General features: G+C 36.8%; 2 protein-coding genes and 1 long non-coding RNA gene across 6 annotated transcripts in view; 2 read left to right on the top strand and 1 right to left on the bottom strand.

The window, feature by feature from the left end:
* Positions 1 to 4,302: 4,302 nt before the first annotated feature.
* On the bottom strand, positions 4,303 to 4,917 carry LOC146944964 (uncharacterized). Its single transcript, XM_085748007.1, has one exon. The coding sequence runs from the start codon at positions 4,915 to 4,917 to the stop codon at positions 4,303 to 4,305; it is 615 nt and encodes a 204-aa protein (XP_085604133.1).
* A 412-nt stretch (positions 4,918 to 5,329) lies between these two features.
* The window catches only part of LOC146944965 (uncharacterized), a 50,086-nt gene continuing 32,058 nt past the window's right edge, over positions 5,330 to 23,357 (top strand). Inside the window, exons 1-2 of the long non-coding RNA XR_015026195.1 lie at positions 5,330 to 6,745; positions 19,487 to 19,582. This is a non-coding gene — a long non-coding RNA (uncharacterized LOC146944965). The remainder of the gene's footprint in view (positions 6,746 to 19,486; positions 19,583 to 23,357) is intronic.
* LOC146944966 (ubiquitin carboxyl-terminal hydrolase 14-like) lies at positions 7,152 to 12,705 on the top strand. 4 transcript variants are annotated; one of them, XM_085743354.1, is made up of 11 exons: positions 7,152 to 7,723; positions 7,809 to 7,915; positions 8,040 to 8,300; positions 9,264 to 9,364; positions 9,542 to 9,636; positions 10,370 to 10,476; positions 10,561 to 10,617; positions 10,699 to 10,776; positions 11,462 to 11,516; positions 12,071 to 12,210; positions 12,400 to 12,705. In XM_085743354.1, exons 3-10 carry the CDS (start codon positions 8,137 to 8,139, stop codon positions 12,128 to 12,130), a joined length of 717 nt encoding a protein of 238 aa, XP_085599480.1. In that variant the 5' UTR covers positions 7,152 to 7,723; positions 7,809 to 7,915; positions 8,040 to 8,136; the 3' UTR covers positions 12,131 to 12,210; positions 12,400 to 12,705. The 4 variants fall into 4 exon arrangements, with proteins under 4 accessions (XP_085599480.1, XP_085599482.1, XP_085599483.1 ...); XM_085743356.1 differs by lacking the exon at positions 9,264 to 9,364 and having other exon boundaries at positions 9,537 to 9,636; XM_085743357.1 differs by lacking the exon at positions 9,264 to 9,364 and having other exon boundaries at positions 7,809 to 7,888; positions 9,537 to 9,636.

Consider the following 23,357-nt stretch of genomic DNA (forward strand, 5'->3'; position numbering starts at 1 on the left):
ATAAGTTGGTTGGTGAGAGTCTTTGAGGCCTGGAGGTTGTGCCATGTAAACTTCTTCATTAAGTGACCCTTGGAGAAATGCATTATTGACATCGAGTTGATGCATTTTCCACCCTTTTGTCAAAGCAATTGTAAGAATCAATTTTATGGTTTGAGGTCGGACAACAGGCGCGAAGGTTTCTTTGAAGTCCACCCCGGGACATTGTGTAAAGCCTTTGGCCACCAACCTTGCTTTGTAACGATCAATGGTGCCATCTGGATTACGTTTGATTCGAAACAACCACTTGCAATCAACAATGTTCTTATTCTTTGGTGGTGGGACAAGGGACCATGTGCCATTCCTAATTAGAGCGTTGAACTCTTCTGATATGGCTTGTCTCCAATGAGGATGTTGCATTGCTTGTCTAACATTAGATGGTTCTATATTTTCAGGAAGAGGATGGTTTGATGCATAGAAGAATTTTTTTGGTTTGAAAATATTGTTCTGAGATCTAGTAATGATGTGATTTGTGGTGTTTGAATCTGCAGGTGGGTTAGTGAAAGCAATAGAATTATGTGTAGGGGAAGGTGAGGGAGAAGATTCATTACCTGATGAAGTGCTTGGAGACAATGGAGCCTCTTGAAGGATTGCTTCCGGTGTGGGAGGTGTTGTGGCCATGGGTGAGTTTGGTGCTTGTGGTTGAGGTATGGTTGGGTTAAGAGATAGTATTGTATGAGGGGGTATCAGACTAGTGTTGATGGGAAGATTGGCAACAGGTGCATTTTGGTTGATGGTTGGATATGGAAAATGGTTGTCATGGAATACAACATGACGTGAAGTATAAATTTTGTTGGTTTTAGGATCTAGGCAACGATATGCATATTGTGAGGGTGAGTAACCAATGAATATACATGGTATAGATTTGGGTTGGAGTTTATGGTTTGTGTAAGGTTTTAGCCATGGGAAACAAAGGCATCCAAAGGAGTGTAGGTGATGAATGTTATGTTGATGTTGATGTAGAGTGAAGTATGGTGACTGCATGTTAAGGTTAGGAGTGGGTAACCGGTTTATCAGATATGTTGCCATGGTGAATGCAAATGACCAAAATTGAGATGGTAAATTGGCATGGTGTAGGAGTGCTCTAGCGGTTTCAGCTATATGTCTATGTCTTCTCTCTGCAGTGGAGTTTAATTCGGGTGTGTGAGGTGGAGTTGTGTAATGAGAGATGCCATTTGATGACAAAAAAGATTTTAGTTTAATGTACTCTCCACCATTGTCAGAATATAGAGCAACAATTGGTAAGTTAAAATATTTTTCAACAAGTTCTTTGAATTGAGGAAAAAGCAATGAGACATCAGACTTATTTTTCATGGGATATAACCATGTGTATTTTGAATAATGATCAACAAAGATTAGATAGTACAAGTAGCCATCTAACGACCTAATGGGAGCAGGTCCCCATACATCCGAATAAATATTCTCAAGAGGCCTAGTGCTCTCTATACTAGAAGAAGTAAAGGGCAATTTATGACTTTTTGAGGTATTACAAGAGATGCATGGATTGTTGATACCGTGTTTTATTTTATGCAAAGAAGATAAATGTCTCATGATGCGATCACTCGGGTGTCCTAGGATGTTGTGCCATGGTTGATGTTTTGTTGTAAGGAAGGCTTTATGGTTGGTGGTAGATTTTGGGAGATAGTAGAGCCCATCCTTATGCAATCCTTTTAGAAGAGGAGCCCTTGTCTTCAAGTCCTTTACCAAGTAATAATCATGAAAGAATTCAATAGAAATTGGGTTAGTCTTGCATAAGTTGGAGACAGATAATAATTTGCAAGAAATATGAGGGACATGAAGGACTTTGGGAAGGTGTAAAGTGTGCTTTTGAATAGATAAATTGGCCTTACCAACATGAGATATGGGAAGAGTATTACCATCTCCTATGGTGATCTTGTCTGAGCCGTGATATGGATTTGTGATGTGCAGATCATCAAGATTGTTGGTGAGATGATGAGTGGCTCCTGAGTCAAGTATCCAATCAGTTTCATCAGTATGAGGTGTGTACCTGGCAGAGTGAGCAGCTGATCTGACACCATTTTTAGAAGGGTATCCATGAATCTTGTAGCACTCTTTAGCAGTATGTCCAGATTTGTCACAAAACTGACACATAACCCGCTTTTGTTGGCCTTGAGAATCTGATCTGTTGTTGACAGAGGGACTGATATGATTGTGAAATGAACCTTTCTTGTGATATGTCGGCTTGCCTCTGTAAGCCACTTGAGCAGTTGGAATAATTGCTGGTTCTTGGTCCCTTTGTAGGAAAGTTTCATGATCAACCAGAATATCATGAAGTTCATCAAATGCGATGGCATTCTCGCGAGTTCTAAGGGCTGCATCGATCTCTTTGAACTCGGACCCAAGGCCATTGAGAGCATGAATCACGAGATCATCATCATCAATAGGCTTGTTGATGATTGCAAGTTCATCAGAAATTGCTTTGATGGCTTGGAGGTATTCAGAGACAGATTTGGAACCTTTAGAGGTTCGAGTTAACCGCTCTTTAAGATGCATGATGCGAGCTCTTGTTTTGCTTGCAAACATTTTGTTAAGGATATCCCAGGCATCCTTTGAATTTTTGACATTACCTAGCATGGTAATGATTGAGGCCTCAACAGAGGACAAAATAGCATGGAGAATGAGCTTATCTTGTCTCCTCCAATAGTTGTAGTCTGCATGTTTTTCAGCAGGTTCTGGTTTTGTTCCGTCAACAAAACCAAAGAGATCATAACCGATCAATAGAGCATTGAATTGCACCATCCATGAGGGAAAGTTTGTGCTGTTTAGTTTTATGGTGGACTGAACATTCAGTATGAGGACAGTTTTGGTGTTTGTTTCACCAATGGATAGTGAATGAGCAGACATGGTGGTGGATGAATTTTGGATCGAGATGCTGTTAAACAACAGAGCTTGATACCATATAAGAACAGTGGTTTATATTATTTTTTTTGAATGAATTACAATTGTGAGAATAATCTCTATTAATAGATAGAGAGTGAACCGAGAGCATTCAGGCACTATGCTACAATCAGGGAAATATATAATACTACATAAATACATATAATACAATTACTATATTTACATGATTTGTTTTGTTGTCTCATTGACTTTTGAGCTGTGACAGTTCCATGCTTTGATTTTCTGTGGTATGACTTTTGCTCCTCATTAATTCTTTATTATTTCATATTAATTCTCCTATAGATACATGGAGCAACCAAAGAAAATCTTCATGCACAATTTTCACAACGATCATTTGAATGACAACAAACATGCACGACAATGGGCGAAATTTTACCACTCTTGCATGTTTCTCTTTCTTTTAACTAATAAGTTTCTCTCTCCCATGGTTTGATTTCAATCCACATGATTTCTACTATTTTTGCACCACGTGTATTCATCTCGTGCTATATAACACCTCTCTTTTTACATTATACTCACCTTGACATATCAACAATCCAAGTCCGTTTATTCCCCCACTGTGAGAGTGTAAATGGAAAATTTAGGTCTAGGTAGACACACAATTGTGACACCATGATAAAAATTGAAAAAAAAAATATTATTTATAAACATACAAAGGATAAATGTTATAATCAATGCATCATTGAAATGATATTTGTAAATTGAGAGGAATTCGTCGACATTAGACATGGAATTGATGATAATTTAAATTCGATCGTCAAGAAAAGTAGACAAAGTTGATGGAGGACAAAAATAGCAATAACAGGTTGCTTGTCATCTTCTTACTTTTAGGCACTACATATTGGAATCATAGCAAAGTAATTGCTCTAGAATTTGCATGCTAGTAAGTGACAAGTCACTCGTTATAGTGTGTCTATAAATTATAGTTTAGTTGTTAGTATAAAGGAGTGGATATACTTAGTTTACCTCTAAATTAAACATATTTAAACTATCATAATTTAAGTATGTTTTCCATGTTCTACTATTGTATATGAAATTTGGTAATTATTGATCTCTTACATAAAAATAAAAATAAAAAATGAATTTCACCAAAACAAAACCCACCTCTTTCTTCTCATTGTTTATGTGTGTCACAAGCATGCAAATGAATGAAGGGAGAAAAAGAATAGAATCCTCAATAATGAACTCCCTTGTGACACTAGAAAATTACAATGAAACACGACAATAAAATAAATGCTCAAAGAATAATGTTGTCTAGTGACATTGTAATAATAATTATAATGATATTAATAATTAAGTTTTTTAATTTGAGCCCAATTAAATTCCAAGTTCACCCTTGTGTTAACTCTATGGAGTATGCTTCACTCTATTCATAATGGCTGTCGCTATATCCAAACAGTTAGTAGCGAGGTCTAAAACAATTTTAGCATCAGCAGCAAAGGGTGCAACAGGATAATCTTTACTCTCAGCAAAAGTATCTACACAAGAGGAATGGTATGAAATAATTCCGCTAAATTGGGCATTTACTTCTTGAGCATTGCGCACAGCGAGGGCCGCAACGGCTGCGGTTATAGAATCTGGCATCATTTCATATTGTTGCTTGCAAGCATCAAGTGATCCACTTACGTCTGGGTTGTTTGCATATTTAGGGATCAAAGATGTAATGATAGCTATAGTTTTATTGATTTGTACACTTGCTGCTTGAGTCTCAACCTCAAGGGCTTTGTATATGTTGAATTTAGGAGTGGTCAATGCTTTTGGTAATATTGTTTTGAAACATATACCTGCCCTCGATGGGTCTTCTAATTTTTTGCACATCGACCAAACACGAGCTTGGGGGGTGCGAACACCAATAGGTTTTTTGGTGGCGATAGCAATACCAATAGCATTTGTGGTGGATTCAAACAACATAGATATTGTCACAATGAGGAGAACAACGAGGTGGGTTTTGGTGAGAGCCATTTTTTTCACTCTTTGTTCTCCTCAGCAGGAGAAGAGGAGATTGGGAGAATGAAAAAAAAGTGGGTTTCGAATGGGGACATGTGAAGGGGTATTTGAAACTTTTAATACGTGGGTTTGTGCGGGTTTTTAGGTTCAATATACCTAAGAATAGGATTTGAGGTGTAACTGGTTATATTGTTTTTGTTAATTTTAGAATCATATTATGGTTTTATGGTGGATGTTATTTGATTTAGACAACTACTATTATGTCCATTTATTTATGGTGTTTTTCTTACTTGCTTTCCTTTTATTTTGGAATTTGATAAGAAAAAGAAAGAAACTCCTCAAATTTAGGTTGAAATAGCTAGAATAATTCAAACTATATGCTTTATGCCCTTCAGCTTTTTGTACTTTCTTTTTGTTTATAATATTTTCTTTGATTAAAAAAAAATGCCCATATGTTGACAATTGCAACGTATTGGTATGCAAGAAAAAGAAAAGATAATGAAAAGTTAGAATTTATGCCAATACTTCAAGCTCATCTATTTCTCCCTGGCACTTTCTTTAAATTACTCTAAACAATCTATCAACTTCTCTCCTTGGTTTCAATAGTTGGGTGATGACCTCAGCTCTTTGGTTTCTTCTAGATTCAGGTTGTTCTTTTAAGGATCTGGTTGTTGCTTGGTACATAATTCGGGTTTCATTGATATGGGTGGTTTTCACTGTTTTCGATTAGGATCTGCTCGTCGTCGTGCCGTAAAAGTAGATTTGTTCGTCTTTGTCTCGCCTCTATAGGTATGACCTCGTCAGTCTTTGAGATTTAAAAGTTAATCTTCTGGATTTATTAGTTCTAGTTTTGGTTCTCAGAAAACCTCCGACAGTGTAGCCACGGTGGTCGGTTGATTTTAAATTTGTCACTTTACAATATCGAAATTTGGTAAGAATGAGAAAGAAAGTCCTCAAATTTAGGTTGTAATACCGTAAATCATTCAAACTATAATGAATATTTATGAGTCTTTCCTCTAGAATACTCTTATGTTTGTTTTCATGTTGATCATTATGATCGTTTTCCCTATAATTCCAATATTCATAAGAAGGTATCATAGTGATACCCTAGAGTAAGATGATAATGATGCTTCCGCTTTCAATTCAACATACGATGAAGATGAAGAATATGGTGGTGATGAAGTTTTTGCAATTTCTAGACCAATTTTGGAATTCTTAGCTACGCATAATCAAATAGTTTTCAATAGTTTCGATTCTCCAATCAATTAGGTTTCCAACACATCGATTGAACCAGAATTTGATGGATTCTCCATCAAGATTGGTGAGATTCCTAGTGTTCTAGTTGATACTTGCAGCAACATTGTCAATGCCGACGATGTGGCCTTTAAAGATCCACAATAAGACGAGTATGTGATGGTTCTTGAACCTGAATTAAAGAATCGCTACTCTGATTTCATTATTTCTAAAGCCTCGGAAGAGTTCGTCACAACTTTACCGATGATATTGTGAAGCTCTATTTACGGGGTTGTCATCGTGAGGCCCTTACTGTAAAAAAATAAAAAAATTCTCCTATATTAACCCCAAACTATAATTCTTTTCGGGCCCCTACAAACCTGAAATTTAGGCCGTCGCACCCTGAACCTAAGCCCAGGGCCGACCCATCATTCTTGATGCATAAGAAAGCAATCACCTTGAAGGTTGCCTTACATTTCACATAATATTTCAAACACTCTACTTTCTAATCCTGAAATATTTGGATGTTGTAGATACATGGAGCAACCAAAGAAAATCTTCATACAATATTTTCACATAAGGATCGTTGGAATGACAATAAACATGCACGGTAATGGGTGAATATTTCACCACTCTTGGATGTTTCTCTTTCCTTTAACTAATAAGTTTCTCTCTCCCATGCTTTGATTTTACAAAATACACATTTAACATCAAGGGGATTTTAGTTTTCACATCAGCAGGGGAAATATCTGAAGGGAAAGATACACAGTGTGAGTTTTAACATCAGTTGGCATAAGCAAATGAAGGGAATTCTTAGTAGCATATACCATTTACATCAGTGCATAATTGAGATGAAGGGAAAAACACGCGGTGGCATTTTCGCAATTTGAGCAAAAACTTTGACTAACTTATTTTTACATCAGTGGGTGAGAAATGCCTGATGTGAAAACAAATTTTCACTTTACCTTATCTCTTCCTCTCTATCGTAAAAACACTTCTTCGTTCCTCACTTTCTCAGTTCTTCGTTCCTCCAATTATTCAATTCTTCATCTTACTTTGCCCATTTGGCTTCTTTGTACCCATCGGTCCAAATTTTCATTTCAAGTGTTGAATTCAAAACACTATCAATTAATCTATAAAAACCCATTTTCAGATCTGAACCATACACATCTAAAATCTCACATTCCATTTCACAATCACAGTCACAGTTACAAAATCAATCTTCCAGAAGCTTCTCTCGATGGCACGTACCAAGCAGACTGCTCGCAAGTCCACCGGCGGCAAGGCTCCCCGGAAGCAGCTCGCCACCAAAGCCGCCCGGAAATCAGCTATGGCGACTGGAGGAGTGAAGAAGCCACACAGATTCAGACCTGGAACAGTTGCTTTGAGAGAGATCCGTAAGTATCAGAAGAGCACTGAGCTTCTGATCCGTAAACTTCCATTCCAACGTCTTGTTCGTGAAATTGCTCAAGATTTCAAGACAGATCTGAGATTCCAGAGCAGTGCCGTTTCCGCTCTTCAACAAGAACATCATCATCATCTCTTTCTTCCAAGAAAACCTTCCACTTTCGTCTACCCTCTTCTAAGCGTCCGTATTCTCTTCTCGATCAATCTTTTCTTTCATCAATTTTCTAATTCCATCATTAATTTTACTATTATTTTTTTCATTTCAGGTGACGATGGTAACAACGATTCAGAATCGCAATCTAAATCATCATCATCATCCAACGAACTCAACTTCAACCTTTCTCAGGTTCCCACTAATCGTTGTTTCTCCATTGTATGTAATGTTTCTCTCTAACCCTAATTTCCTTATTTTTATATACGATGGATGGTAAAGTTTGATTTTTTTTTTTGTTGACTTGTGAAATTCATTAAATTCTGATTATAATTTGTGGGATCAGGATGCGGCGATGGGGCTGGTGTTGAGTGCAGCAACAGGTAGAGGATGGACAACAGGTTCTGGGATGGAAGGGCCTCCAGTTCCTGCTATTAGCAAGGATGGCCAATCTGGGACTGACAATATTTCCACTTTCCCATGGTCACTCTTCACTAAATCTCCCAGGCGAAGGATGCTCATTGCTTTTACTTGTACCATATGTGGCCAGCGAACTACTCGCGCTATTAATCCTCATGCTTACACCGATGGCACTGTTTTTGTTCAGGTAATAATGGTTTTTAAGGAAGTAGGAATATTATACACCAAACCTGTTACGAATGTTGCATTATATCTGACCGAAACTCAAACGGTAAAATTTTGCATGTTGATTGTGTAGCTTAGCTGATCAAAGTTTGGTTCAATTATTTATGTGAACTGTCATGGATTGCATAAGACAGGCAGTTTGTCTTTAAACTGAAATATTTAGCTGATAGTTGTCATGAATAAGGGGAAATCCGGACATGCCATTTATAATTTAAACATGATCTTGGGATAACGAGCTAACCATTGGAGTTTGAAACTTAACTCTCAAAGATGACAAGTATAAACTGCCATATGATGCTAGACTTCGAGTTGGCCCTGAGAATTAGGAAAGCTGATAGGAAAATATCAACACTTATGTTTCAGTATTTGTTTGTAAATCCCATATACATTAGACTTGAATCAAATTGATTGTTTTTTTAATCTTTAACCAACTATTTTGTTTATAACATCTTGGATATAGTCTCATGACTTTGAGTGTACTAAGTGTGAAAATAAGCATATTACTCCCCCCACACTATTACAATAAAAGCTTGAGTAATTCTTGTGTGCTCACAAGAGTTTATATTTGTGATACGTGTACTGTGCTGGTAGGAGCTTAACTGTGCTCTTCAAGAGTTTATATTTGTGATACGTGTACTTTGAGGACACACGTGAACTAACCCGTGTCTTGCTCCACCATGACCATTCTCTCAACTGGTGGATTCCTGATGGCCAACTCTGTCCAACTGTACCCAATAGGTCTAATTACATTCATTGGCTTCAAGATCTTCTATTATCAAACATTATTCCAAATACGATTTCAACTTCTTGGTGCTAATTATCATAGCCTTTTTTTTTTCTTTCCCAAAATTATCAACACCAATTCGTTTTCTGGATCCACAACAACAAAACAACAAAATTAGTTTCGGAATTTGTAACAACACAGGCCGATTCCAGCAACAATCGGAACAATACAGAACCAAATCGGAATAGTGAAGAAGCAAGGAAGTAGAGCCGTCGCGAAAACAGTGAGAGATCGGCGAAGAGGTAGTTCCTTTTGTTTCGTATCTTGTTTTGTAGATCTACAACTTTGAGTGCATTTTAAACCTCAACAAATAATTTAAACTAAATAAATTTAAATTTTCTTTGTGGATTAAATATGATGAATATTTTTCTTTTTCCTCACTATGTACTAATTATGCTTATTGTATTATGGCAGCTCAGATGTTTACTCCTATCCAGAGTATAATAGTGTCTTGGATCCACATTTAGCACAACATTTGGCCTTTTTTGGCATTGACTTTTCATCGCTTCAAAAGGTTCACTATTTACCTTCAATGATACAATTTCCCTTTAGAGTACTTGGTTACGCGTGGCCTCTATGAGACCTGCATTTGTTAACTTGATGCCTGTTAAAACTTAAAACTCAAAATTATATTACTTATTTATCATATTGCTTTCCTTTATGGGACACGGCCCTTGAGCGTTTACTTTTGCTATAGCAAACTTTTTTTTTATATATTTTACTGATTAATGGTTTATTTGAAAACTTTTATTGTTTTTTCCTTATTACATGAAAACATATTTGTTGGGATCAAATGTCCTGTTGAACCCTTGTTTGCTGGATTAAATATACTTTATTTTCTTCATCATCTATTGATAATGTTGAGATTAGAAGGGTTGCATTTCTCAAAGATCTAAGGTTTGCTACTTGTGTTCGATAAAATATTTTTTTTCCGATAATTATAAAATTGAGTGTTTGGATTTTTGCATATGCATTTCAATTTATTGTGATATATGCTATCATACTCAATCAACAAAATTAAATTAACATCTATCAAGAGCTTAAGATGTTATGTTGGGCATATTATTTTGTTTAGATTTGATACTCAATTTGACAGATGCAAAACTAAACTAGCTTCTGAAGATTCAGTTGAAGTTTAGACAGCTAACTTTTGTCTTTCTACTCTGCTAGGCGTTGTATTAAACTGCCATACCATAAATTATATATCAAGTGACATGCTTTTAAGTGACACATGTTCTTGTATGCAGACTGAAATGATTACAAATTTTGATTGGAATCAAATTCAAGAAAGTGGACAAGAAGTTGATCCAATTTTTGGACCTGGTTATACAGGATTGGTCAACATTGGAAATAGGTGAGAGTTGGCCCCTACTATATGTTGGTTCTTATGAATTATTTATTTTTATGCTTCTTATTTATTCATTTTGTTTCCTTTTAGTTGTTATATAGCAGCAACTATGCAAGTTGTGTTTTCAACAAGATCATTCATATCACGGTTAGTAATGTCTTCTATTCTCTTGTGAATAGCTCAATCCAGTTTGCATTCAGCTCAATTCTGTTATAATTTCTTTCTTAGGTACTACTTGAACCAAAGTCTAAAGAAGGCATTTGAGTTGTCTCCTGCTGATCCAACTGTAGACCTGAATATGCAGTTGTAAGTGTGCTTGTTTGGATTATCTAAGTTTGTGTGTAGGAAAGCTTGTAATTTGTTGACATTCAAATAAATAGTATATAATCATATATACGTTGTAAATGTATTCTAGCTTACTCTCTTAGCTACTTCGCATAGAATATTATGTAGAATATCCTTGTAATTAAGTGTATAATCTCCTATATAAAAGACCTTCCGTAGTGCTATTCAGTAACACGGTTTTCAGCATATGTTTCTCTTTTCTCTCTTACTCAACACGGTATCAGAGCAAAGTAAGCGTGCTAAGTATCTAGCTTGTTTTAAGTGATTATATTATCACCATTAGCTATTTGTATCTCTATTCTCATAGTCATGTTTATACATACAATCAAAATGGTGTATGTCATGGCATACATTAATCTTTTGATAATTTTTTTATTTTGGTTATCTAATTATCTAACCATTTGATTGGAAGTTCTTGAGAATATACAATTCAGAAACTAACTGATTATTTCATCGAAACACTTTATTTTAACATATAATATACGATTGAACTTATAGTTAAAACGTCCAGTCATGTGTGTGTGCAGTATAGGAGAACAATTTGTTTCCCATATAAAAGAAAACATTTGTTAGTGAAGATGATGTTCTTAAAGGGATAGATCATTTTTCTTCGTTATAATGTAAATAAGCATCCATTTGTTGACAGGACAAAATTGGCGCATGGTCTACTTTCTGGGAAATACTCTGTTCCTGCATTCAAGGTATGTATCTCTCCATAGCGTAGTAAATTCATCTGAAAATTTATATTGTGCCTTTGTAAAATTTAATGTTACCTTTGTAAATTCATCAACTACGACTGCTGTAAGATTTCTGGCTCTTTGATGACTGTTGAATTTGTATATATTGATTCAGCTCATCTGGAAGAAACATGTTTCTTATGCATTTTATTTGCCCAACTTATCTGTACGTGCATCCATTATCCTTCAAACATTAGAAACAAGAAGGAATACGGCCAAATATGTTCAAAGCTGTAATTGCTGCCAGCCATCCTGAATTTTCATCTATTCGGCAACATGTATTGTGTCTTTATTATAATATTATAAGAAATCAAACATGGATAGAAATCTTATCTAACATAGGACAAACTAAAGATAATGACAGAGCATAAAACAAACAGAAAAATTACAAGGAATTGTGGTACTGGAGAATGCTCAATAGTGTATATATGCTCTGGTAGTGTTGGCTTTTTTTTCCCCTCCTGTTTTGGTTTCTGATTCCTAATGTTGTCATATAACTTTGTACATTTCTATTGCAGGTTGCTAAGGAGATTGGTATAGAAGTCAAGTCTTCGAACGATTTTTGGGAACAACTCTAGTTGTGGTTCTGTGTTTGTCATAGTGTACGAGGATCACGACAAACCAGCTCTGGTCACTTATCCAGATTTAACACTAAATTGTAAGTGGATTATGGCCCTTTTGGATAAATAGATTAAAATGTTTGGTATGATTATGTAGTTATGTTTAACGAAAGTTTGCAACTGATTTTGCATGAAGTATACTATTGAATTTATGAATCGCTAGCTATGAAACCTCTTGAGAGATTTTTGGGTTTTATAAGCCTTGTTGTGATTATGTGTTTTTTTAGGACTAGGCTCCTTTTGTTGGTAAGGCAGAGAAGTTGAAAGAGGAGAGTGACAGGATGAGCTCTTGAAGATTCTCATCTCCAGAGTTTAACATAACTAGATCAAATTTAGGTACCATATTTGGTTTTATAAATTCATGTATTTGATTTGATGACGGAGAATAATTATAGTAGAACATTTTTATAAATTCATGTTTTATAAATTTAGGTACCATATTAGATTTCTTGTAGTGTATAATATAACTTCTTTGATTGTATTTATATATGCATGTACTTTTTTATATAAAAAATATTGATGTAGCATAAAAATATCCATAATTTTTTTTCTTATTTTTATTATAAAAGGAAAGAGGTCTCAAGCTGATCTGGTAAGCAGTTTTAAAAAAAATAATTTTTTTAAATTTTTTTTTGGATTTCACATCAGTGGGTAAAAGTACTGATGTGAAGTATACATGTTTAACTTCAGTGCCTATCATAAAACTGATGTGAAAACCCTGCTGTTAAATTTTAAAGGGAGCGTACCACGTCAGTGCAACAAAGGCCTGATGTGGAAAAAAAGATTTCACATCAGTTCGTACCTGATGTGAAAAGATCTGAACATACTACATCATATCACTTTACATCAGTTGCCACCTGATGCGAAAAGTGATTTTCAACTGATGTAAAAACTCATTTCTGTAGTAGTGTCATCCGCATTATATCTACTATTTCTGCATCATGTGTATTCATCTCGTGTTATATAACACCTCTCTTTTTACATTATACTCACCTTGACATATCAATAATCCAAGTGCATTTATTCCCCCACCGTGAGAGTGTAAATTTAAAATTCAGGACCAGGTCGACACACAATTGAGACACCACAATAAAAAATGAAAATAAAAAAATTATTATTTGTAAACATGTGAAAGATAAATGTTATAATCAACGCATCAATGGAATGATATTTGTAAATTGAAAGGAATCCGTTGACACTGGATATGGAATTTCTAAGAACAAATCCGCCATGGATGAAGCTTCAAGCTTTTGGAGAAAGATGAAAATGATTCTTATTTCATTGAATTGAAACGGTTATAGAGATAGCTATTTATAGGAGCTGAAAACTCTAACTAACTACATGTAACTCAAATGAAATGCAAATGTAAGAGAAATTACAAAAGCTTAAATGAAACTTGCGCCTCAAGTAACTTCTGCAGTGCTTGTATCATGTACTGTCATTTTCTTCTCTTCAATGCTTTCTTCCAATACCCCCCCACAAGATGGAGGTTGGTAAATGTCAATCATGCCCAGCTTGTTGAGACACTCATAGAACTGACGAGGGCCTGAAGCTTTGGTAAACATATCTGCAGTCTGATTGTGTGAGGAAACAGGAAGCAGTCTCATGACTCCAGCTTGCAACTTCTCTCGTACAAGATGGCAATCAATGTCTAAGTGTTTAGTGCGCTCATGGAACATAGGATTAGCAGAAATGTGCAAGGCACTCTGATTATCACAATAGAGCACAGGTAAACGAGCTGGTGATTGCTGTAAATCATGGAGAAGGAAGCACATCCACTGTAATTCACGGGTTGCTGAGGCCAAGGCCCTATACTCTACTTCAGCAGAAGAACATGAGACAATATTCTGCTTCTTTGATTTCCAGGACACAAGAGATTGACCAATAAAGAAGCAATAACCAGAAATAGATTTTCTGGTGTCTATGCACCCTCCCCAATCAGCATCACTGAAACCAAACAACTGTAAATCAGATGATTGAGGGAAAAACAAGCCACGACCTGGAGATCTTTTGAGGTATCTGAGAACCCTAAGGGCAGCTTGATGATGAAGAGCAGTAGGTGAGGCCATGAACTGGATCAGTTGTTGGGTGGCATAGGCAATATCAGGTCTGGTAGTAGTAAGATACAATAATCTCCCTACTAATCTTCTATAACCAGAAACATCAGGATGAAGAGAACCTCCATCTTGGTGTAGGCGTGAAGAAGGGTCCAGAGGAGTGCTGACAGGTTTGCAACTAGTGAGCTTAGCATCTGCCAAAAGTTCCAGACAATATTTTCTTTGACAGAGTGTGATACCCCTAGAGGATCTGGCCACCTCTAGACCAAGGAAGAACTTGAGCTGGCCAAGGTTTTTGATTTTGAATTGTTGATGCAAAGCAAGTTTTAATTCATCAAAAACAGTGAGAGAGGTACCAGCAAGGATTATATCATCTACATACACTAAAAGTGCAGTAAAAGAAGAAGCAGTGGATTTAGTGAACAAAGTGTGATCTGAAGATGCTTGAACAAAACCCTGGGCATAAAGAAACTGGGTAAGCTTCTCAAACCACTGCCTACTAGCTTGCTTAAGACCATAGAGAGACTTAAGTAGCCTACACACTTGTCCAGCTTTAGGAGAAGAAACTCCCTGAGGTACCTTCATGTACACAGCTTCATTCAAGTCTCCATGAAGAAAAGCGTTATTAACATCCAGTTGGTGAAGGTGCCAACCATGAATGGATGCCAGAGCCAATAAGACTCTAATAGTGGACAACTTTGCAACAGGTGAAAAAGTTTCAAAGTAATCCAAACCTTCAGTTTGGGTATATCCTTGGGCCACAAGACGTGCTTTGAATCTCTCTATACTTCCATCAGCATGTCTTTTAATCTTATATACCCATTTACTCCCAATAGCCACTGCATTTGAGGGCAAATCCACAAACTCCCAAGTATGGTTAGCATTGAGAGCCTCAATCTCATTCTACATAGCAGTTAACCATCTAGAGTCTTTGCAGGCTTGATGGTATGTGGAAGGCTCAATATCTTGTGAAAGGGACAAAGCATAAGCTTGATGTTGTGGTGCAAGATGAGAGTAAGAAACATAATTGGCCATAGGGTAACCAGAAGAGTGACAAACATAGTCTTTCAAGTATGAAGGTGGTTTACTACTTCTCTGAGACTGTCTAGGAGGTAAATGTGTAGCAACTTCATCAGCCTGGTCCAGAGGTTCAATATCAGTAGTAACACTTTCAGATGCATCAACATTTTCAGATGCATCAATATTTTGAGTGGACTCTTCTGTATCAACAGACAGCTTGCCAGATAAATCACAATTACTATCTAGGTAAATGTGAGTGTTGGGAAGAGGATTTAGAGACAATGAATGGAATGGAAATTCAAGATCAAAGAATTTCACATTCCTAGAGATCAAAATATCAGAAGTATGAACATTGACTAGGATGTAGCCTTTCATTCCTGATTTATAACCCAAAAAGGCACACTTTTGTGCTCTTGGATCAAATTTGTGTTTGTTGATAGGCAAGGTAGAAGCATAACTGAGGCAGCCAAAGACTTTGAGCTGACTCAAATCAGGTGCATGACCATATAGTGCTTCATAAGATGACTTATTGTGTAAAAGTTTTGTTGGTATCCGGTTCAAAAGATACACAGAGTGTAAAACTGCATAAGACCAAAACTTTTTGGGCAATTTAGACTGAAACATTAGTGCTCTACTAATATTCAGTATGTGTTGGTGTCTCCTTTCTACTCTCCCATTCTGTTGTGGTGTATACACACAACTCCTTTGGTGCAAAATACCTTTCTCTGCATAGAATTCTTGCAGAAGAAACTCAGGACCATTATCACTCCTAATGGATTTAACCTTCCTTTCAAATTGATTTTCCACTAATTGAACAAAACTCTTAACCTTTGCTGAGACTTCTGATTTGGATTTTATCATAACTACCCAAACATGTCTACTAAAGTCATCTAAAATGGTTAGAAAATATCTAAAACTATGAACAAAGGCAGTAGAGAATGGACCCCAAATATCCATATGCACAAGATCAAACAGGTTATGTGCATTATTCTGACTGACAGTAAAAGGCAGTTTCTTTTGTCTTGACATTTGACAAATATCACAAGCTACATGATTACTAGCAGAAATGTAGCTATACATTTTATTCATACATTGCATTCTATCATGAGATAGATGCCCAAGTCTAAGGTGCCATAGGATTCCAGGTGGCACAACAGTACTAGACTGATTATTAGAAACAGAAATACTAGAAATCTTTACTGGTTTTTGTGGTTCTTTCTTGGCCTTCAAGTAATATAGACCATCCACTTCTTCAGCCAAACCAATCCTCCTCATATCCTTCTTTTCCTGTATAACACACAAATTAGCCTCAAAATTCACTAGGCAATCTTGTTCTTTGCACAGTTTTGACACAGATATGAGATTAACTGCAAAGTCAGGTAGAAATAACACATTGCAAATATGCAAAGTATCAGACAGTTTCACATTTCCTCTGTAACAAGCCTCTACAATGTTCTTATTTGGTAGAGTAACACTGATAGGATTAATTTCATAATAAGTAGTGAACCAGTTCAAATCATGACAAGTGTGATGTGTAGCACCTGTGTCCACTATCCAGCTAGTGTCATCAAACTTGCAATTAGCATTATTGGTAAAAAGTTTACCTCCAATATTGCCAGATGAAGTACTGGCTCTCATCACATTTGCTGAGCCTTTAGAATCAATGTTGCTTCTTTCTAACAATGCTATCAAACTTTGATACTGATCCTTGGTTAACATCATACCATTATCTTCATTCTTTCCATTGGAAGTGCCTCCCTTAGATTCAGTATCCTCACTTTCCACAAAGTTAGCACTTGCATACGAATTTCCTCCATTTGAAAAGGAATTTCCTCATCCTCTTCCCCAATTAGGAGGGTATCCATGCTTTTTATATCAAGTTTCAACAGTGTGATTAGTTCTATTGCAAAAACTGCACACTCTTAGAGTTCCTCTTCCTCTTCCTCTTCCAAATTGTCTCTGTCCATCCATGGCATTCACAAGTCCTGAATTTGCATCATCCATTGTAGCTGTAGGTGATGACACAACATTGTATTGCATCTTCCTTTCTTGCTGCATTACCATGGAGAAAACTCTGTTAATTTGGGGCAAAGGATCCATCAATAGAACTTGTGATGTCACCCCTTGATAATCTTCATTCAATCCCATCAAGAACTTGATGATTCTGTCTTCTGCTCTAAAGGCTTTGTTATTCCTCATAGCTAAAAAGGTGCAAGCTATTGGACAAGTACATTGAGGCATTGGCCTATACTGATCCAACTCTTCCCATAATCCTCTCAATTCAGTGAAAAATTCAATAACTTTCTTACTACCTTGCTTCAAATTCGCAATCTCTTCTTGCAATTGTGCTACTCTTATCCTATCTCCTCTCATGAATCTATCTTTCAAGTCATTCCACATATCAATAGCATTCTCTATGAACACTACACTCTGTGCAATAGAAGGTGAAATGGAATTGATTATCCAAGTATGAACCAAATTATTACACCTTTCCCAACCAGCGTAATTCAAATCATCCTCTTCTGGCACAGGTATAGATCCATCAACAAACTTGAATTTGTTCTTCATTGCAAGAGCTCTTCGCATCTTCATGGACCAAGAGTGATAATTTTCTCCGGTTAATTGAGGTGTAACCGTAACTGTTGTGGAATTATCTGACGAGTGAGCATAGTAAGGATCAAGGCTTTGATCCTGATTGTTATTGTTTCGCACCATATTGAAGAAGAATCCGATCAAAGATTCAAAGAAGAAATGAGAAATTGTTCAAGAAAGAACAATGAAAACCAGAAACGCAAAATCAAAGAGAATCGGTGAAAAGAGAGTAGAAAAACAGAGTGAACGAAGAAGATGAACTTATCTATCGTTCAATCTTCAATGTGCGGAAGCAGAGCAAGAAAATCTTGCTCTGATACCATCTAAGAACAAATCTGCCATGGATGAAGCTTCAAGCTTTTGGAGAAAGATGAAAATGATTCTTATTTCATTGAATTGAAACGGTTACAGAGATAGCTATTTATAGGAGCTGAAAACTCTAACTAACTACATGTAACTCAAATGAAATGCAAATGTAAGAGAAATTACAAAAGCTTAAATGAAACTTGCGCCTCAAGTAACTTCTGCAGTGCTTGTATCATGTACTGTCATTTTCTTCTCTTCAATGCTTTCTTCCAATAGAATTGACGATAATTTAAATTCGATCGTCAAGAAGAGTAGACAAAGTTGATGGGAGGACAAAAATACCAATAACAGGTTGCTTGTCATCCTCTTACTTTTAGGCACTACATATTTGAATCATAGCAAAGTAATTGCCCTAGAATTTGCATGTTAGTAAAAGTCACTCGTTATAGTGTGTCTATAAATTATAGTTTAGTTGTTAGTATAAAGGAGTGGATATACTTAGTCTACCTCTAAATTAAACATATTTAAGCTATCACAATATAAGTATGTTTTCCAGGTTTTACTATTGTATACGAAATTTGGTAATTATTGATCTCTTAAATAAAAAATAGATTTCACCAAAAACAAAACCCACCTCTTTCTCCTCATTGATTATGTGTAACACATGCAAATGAATGAAGGGAGAAAAAGAATAGAATCCTCAATAGTGAACTCCTTCGTGACAGTAGAAAATTACAATGAAACACGACAATAAAATAAATGTTCAAAGAATAATGTTGTCTAGTGACATTGTAATAATAATGATAATGATAATATTATTAATAATCAAGTTTTTAAATTTGAGCCTAATTCAATTCCAAGTTCACCCTTGTGTTAACTCTATGGAGTACACTTCACTCTATTCGTAATGGCATTTGCTATATCCGCACAATTAGAAGCAATGTCACAAAGAACTTTAGCATCAGCAGCAAAGGGTACAACACGATATTTGTCACTTTCAACAAAAGCGTCTGCACAACCCATATGGTAAACAAAAATATTGCCACATTGGAAATTTACTTCTTTAGCATTGCGCACTGCAAGGGCTGCAACAACATTGGTTATGGAATCCGGCATCATTTCATAATTTTCCTTGCAAACTTTAAGTGATCCACTTACGGCTGGGTTGTCTGCATATTTAGGCATCAAAGATGTAATGATAGGTAATGTTTTATTGATTTGTGCACTTGTTGCTTGAATCTCAACCTCGAGGGCTTTGTATATGTTGAATTTAGAAGTGGTTAATGCTTTTGGTAATATTGTTTTGAAACATATTTTTGGTTCTTCTACTTTTTTGCAGATCGACCAAACACGAGCTTGGGGGGGTGCGAACACCAATAGCATTTGTGGTGGATGCAAACAACATGGATATTGTCACAATTAGGAGAACAACGAGGTGAGTTTTGTAACGCCCCATTTTTATTTAATTATTTTTAGTAGATGTGTGTTATACCCTAATTTTGGACCTAAAAATACTTGCTCAAAATGTTTTTCCATCTTTAATATGTGTCTATCATTATTGAAGATTGTCAATTTGCTATTGTTTTACACTAATATTTTACTCTGCTTTATCTTCCAATTTTGCTTTAAAAATCTTTTCAATTGTGACTTTGTCCATGATTTCTTGCATTTTAAACCATCCAAAGGGTCTTTCTTGCATTGCAAGTCATTTGAATCTGTCTCTGATCAATTGCATAGTTCTCTGCATTTTATTTCAATGTTATTTGCAAAATTCATAAAAAGGGTATTTTAGTCATTTTCTGTGTTAAAAACCTCTTTTAATCTTTGAAAATTGTCTCTGAGTCTTTTCAATTGGTTTGTATAAATCCTTGCCTTGATTCCATGCCAAAATCCATTTCAAAAATTGCATCTGAGATATTTGAGTCAGTTTAGTCCCTAGGGGCATTTTGGTCTTTTCACATGAAATTTTGACAGAGAGAGGTTACTTTAAAGCACCTCATTTATGTAGTTGGTTCATTTTAGTCCATTTTGTATTTTTTATTTGTTTCACTTTACGTTATTACATTTTTTACCCAATTTTATTTTTTAATTTGCATTTTAGTCCTCCAAACTTTTAAAAATTGCATTTAAGTCCTTATTTTTTGCATTTAGGTCCTTTTGGTTTTAAATTTGTTTTTTAGTCTTTTTTCTAAATTGCAGAACAGTCCTTTAAGTCTCATGCTTTTGTTTTTAGTCCTTTTACCAAAATTGCATATTAGTCCCTCAAGTTCCAAAAATTGCAGAATGGTCCTCAAGTCAATTTTAAGCCAAGGCCGAGTTTGTTAAGGTCCAATCCAGGTGTCAACATCCCATTGGAGCATCAGAACACATGGCAGCCTATATAAGGCCACATCACTGACTGCAACAGTACACATTCTCCTCCCTCCAATTCTTAACTTAGCAAACACTTAGGTACAAATAACACTTTCAAAATAGCATTTAAAAATAAAGCGCGCGCGTAGAAAGTAAAGACGGTTCCTATAGGATACTATAGTCGTTATGGGTGCCTAACACCTTCCCGTCGCGAAAACAACTCCCGAACCTCGATTCTCAAGGGTTTTTCTTATTTTTCCCTTCCCAAGAAAAAATGAGATATCAAAGGTTAAAAAGGTTCAAACTTAATCAATGTTTGACACCCGAAAAACCAAGATAAAACAGCTGGCGACTCCACTGGGGAGATTCGAGAGTTACGCCTAATCTTTATTTTCACGCTTGCGCTTTGATTTTACTTGCTTCTTTCATTTGCTTTCTTATGTGAATAAATGTTTAAATTCTTGCAAACGTGTGGGGGTGAGAATATCAAAGCCCTACACCCGGGCTGAGTGAACTTAGGATTTATGGGGGATATAATCGACAATTCATTCCGAGGGTTGCCTCGTGTATTGGATTATGCGATCAATCCCACATAGCTGAGGCATTTTGGGGGTGATGTTGTCGGCGCGTGTTGTCGCGTTTAGGCACTTTGCTTCCAATTGTTCTATATGACGCTATGGACCGTAGATAACCAAGCCCATCCATGGCCATTTTCTAGGATGTAGTGCGGAGGCTAAACCGAGTGTTTGTCTCGAGTTTTAGTCGTCACGCGATACTACACTCAAGTTAAACCTTCTCGCAGATAATCATGGAGCGAGTGTTTGTCTCGTGGCACCATGCTATACGTGGGAGAGGTTGCGACTTGGGAACCTTTTAGAACCCGGTTACTATTTCCTAAAGCCCTAGTATCACCGGACACCGTGTCCACCCGTGACTCCTTGACTTTGAATCTCAACCCACCATGTTTTCTCCGTACTTGAATCGTGCATACATGCATACATGCATAAACTTTTTTCCATGCATTTATCGAAAGGCTTAGACAAATTGAATTTGTAAACATTGTAGGAATGGGGAAGACTAAGTCCTACAAGTTCAAGGAAGTGGATTTGGCTAGTTTGAGAGATTTGGCACTCAAGGTCAAGGATCCGATTGGTTTCCGACACCGTTATGGGGATTTACTTACTCTTCTCCGAACTAATGTGGATGAGAAGCTTGTGCACACTCTAGTGCAATTCTACGATTGGAAATATCGGTGCTTCACTTTTCCTGACTTTCAGTTGGTACCGACTCTTGAGGCTTATTCTTCCTTGACAGGTTTACCTATAGCCAAGGGAACACCTTTCACGGGTCTTGAGCATCCTCATATGCCTTTGGATATTGCCCGTGATCTCTATCTCAAGACCTCCGATGTCTCCAAGAATCTTGTCACTAAGGCTCGCATCCAAGGGTTCACTTCGAAGTATCTACTTGAGAAAGCCAATCTCAAAACTACTTGTCAGGACATTCTTGAGGTTATTCTTGCACTACTCATCTATGGGCTTATCCTCTTTCCAAATCTTGATGACTTCGTGGATATAAATGCTATTGTGATCTTTCGCTCCAAGAATTTGGTTCCTACTTTGCTGGCTGACACATACCATGCTATTCACGATCGATCCGGCAAGGGTCGTGGATACATTCTCTGCTGTGTACCTCTCCTCTACAGGTGGTTTATTTCGCACCTTCCAAAGTCTTTTCATGATAATCCAGAGAATTGGACTATTTCACAGCGGATTATGGCTCTCACTCCTAATGAAGTGGTTTGGCTCACTCCGGCTTCTAAGGTCAAAGAAATTATCTTCGGTGGTGGAAAGTTTCTTAATGTACCTCTTCTTGGTACCCGGGGTGGAATCAACTATAACCTGGAACCGCCTTGCGACAATTTGGCTTCCCGATGAAAGAGAAGCCCATCTATCTTGCTACCTCTCCTTACTTCTTCCATTACTCTAATGCTCCTACGGGAATAAGAGAGGACTTCATAGAGGCTTGGTCCAAGATTCGGAAGAAAGATGTGAAGCATATGGGTGTGAGATCCGGTATTGCTCATGAGGCTTATACTCAATGGGTAATAAACCAAGCCGAAGAGATTGGCATGCCTTACCCCGCCATGAGATATGTGTTTGCATCCATTCCAACCATGCCTTTGCCTCTACCCCTACCTACTCAGGAGAAGTATCAGGAGCATCTAGCTATGGAGAGCCGAGAGAAGCATCAGTGGAAGGCTTGATACTATGAGGCTGAGAATCTGATCATGACCTTGGATGGAAAGGATGAGCAGAAGACTCATGAGGTTTTGACATTAAAGAAGGAGTTAGCTAAGGCTAGGAAGGAAATTGAAGAAAAGGATAGGTTGCTCATGAGGGATTCCAAGAGTGCTAGGGGTGCCCGTGACTTCTATGCCCGATATTGCAGTTACGAGTCTGAGTCTGAGCCTGAGGATGATGCTTCCACTTCCTATGCTTGAGGGTTGCTATTCCCTGTTGTTGTTTCCAGTTGTGGTTGCTTTACATTTCAAAGTCTATCCCTTGGCTTAGCATTTCAAAGGGAATTATCTTGTAAAACCTTATGATGTTTGCATGTTGTGTATGATGTTTCAGTTGTTTAGTAGTGTTTACAAATTTTTAATTTGTCTAAAAACCTTTCGATAACACAAAAAGAGTCTTTTTGCATATGCATTAACACATCTCATGCATCATATGCATTCATTGGTCACAAAAAACTTCCCCCGTGCTCATTGCCTCCTGGTTTTTTCTGCCGCAGTCTGAAAAGTGGCTCGTGCTCGCAAGGTTTACAACCAGATAGAATTCATCAGGCAAGAT

Source organism: Medicago sativa, chromosome 2 (genome assembly GCF_051527215.1).
Source record: "Medicago sativa cultivar Bolivia chromosome 2, Bolivia_mono, whole genome shotgun sequence".
In the NCBI taxonomy this organism is placed as follows: domain Eukaryota; kingdom Viridiplantae; phylum Streptophyta; class Magnoliopsida; order Fabales; family Fabaceae; genus Medicago; species Medicago sativa.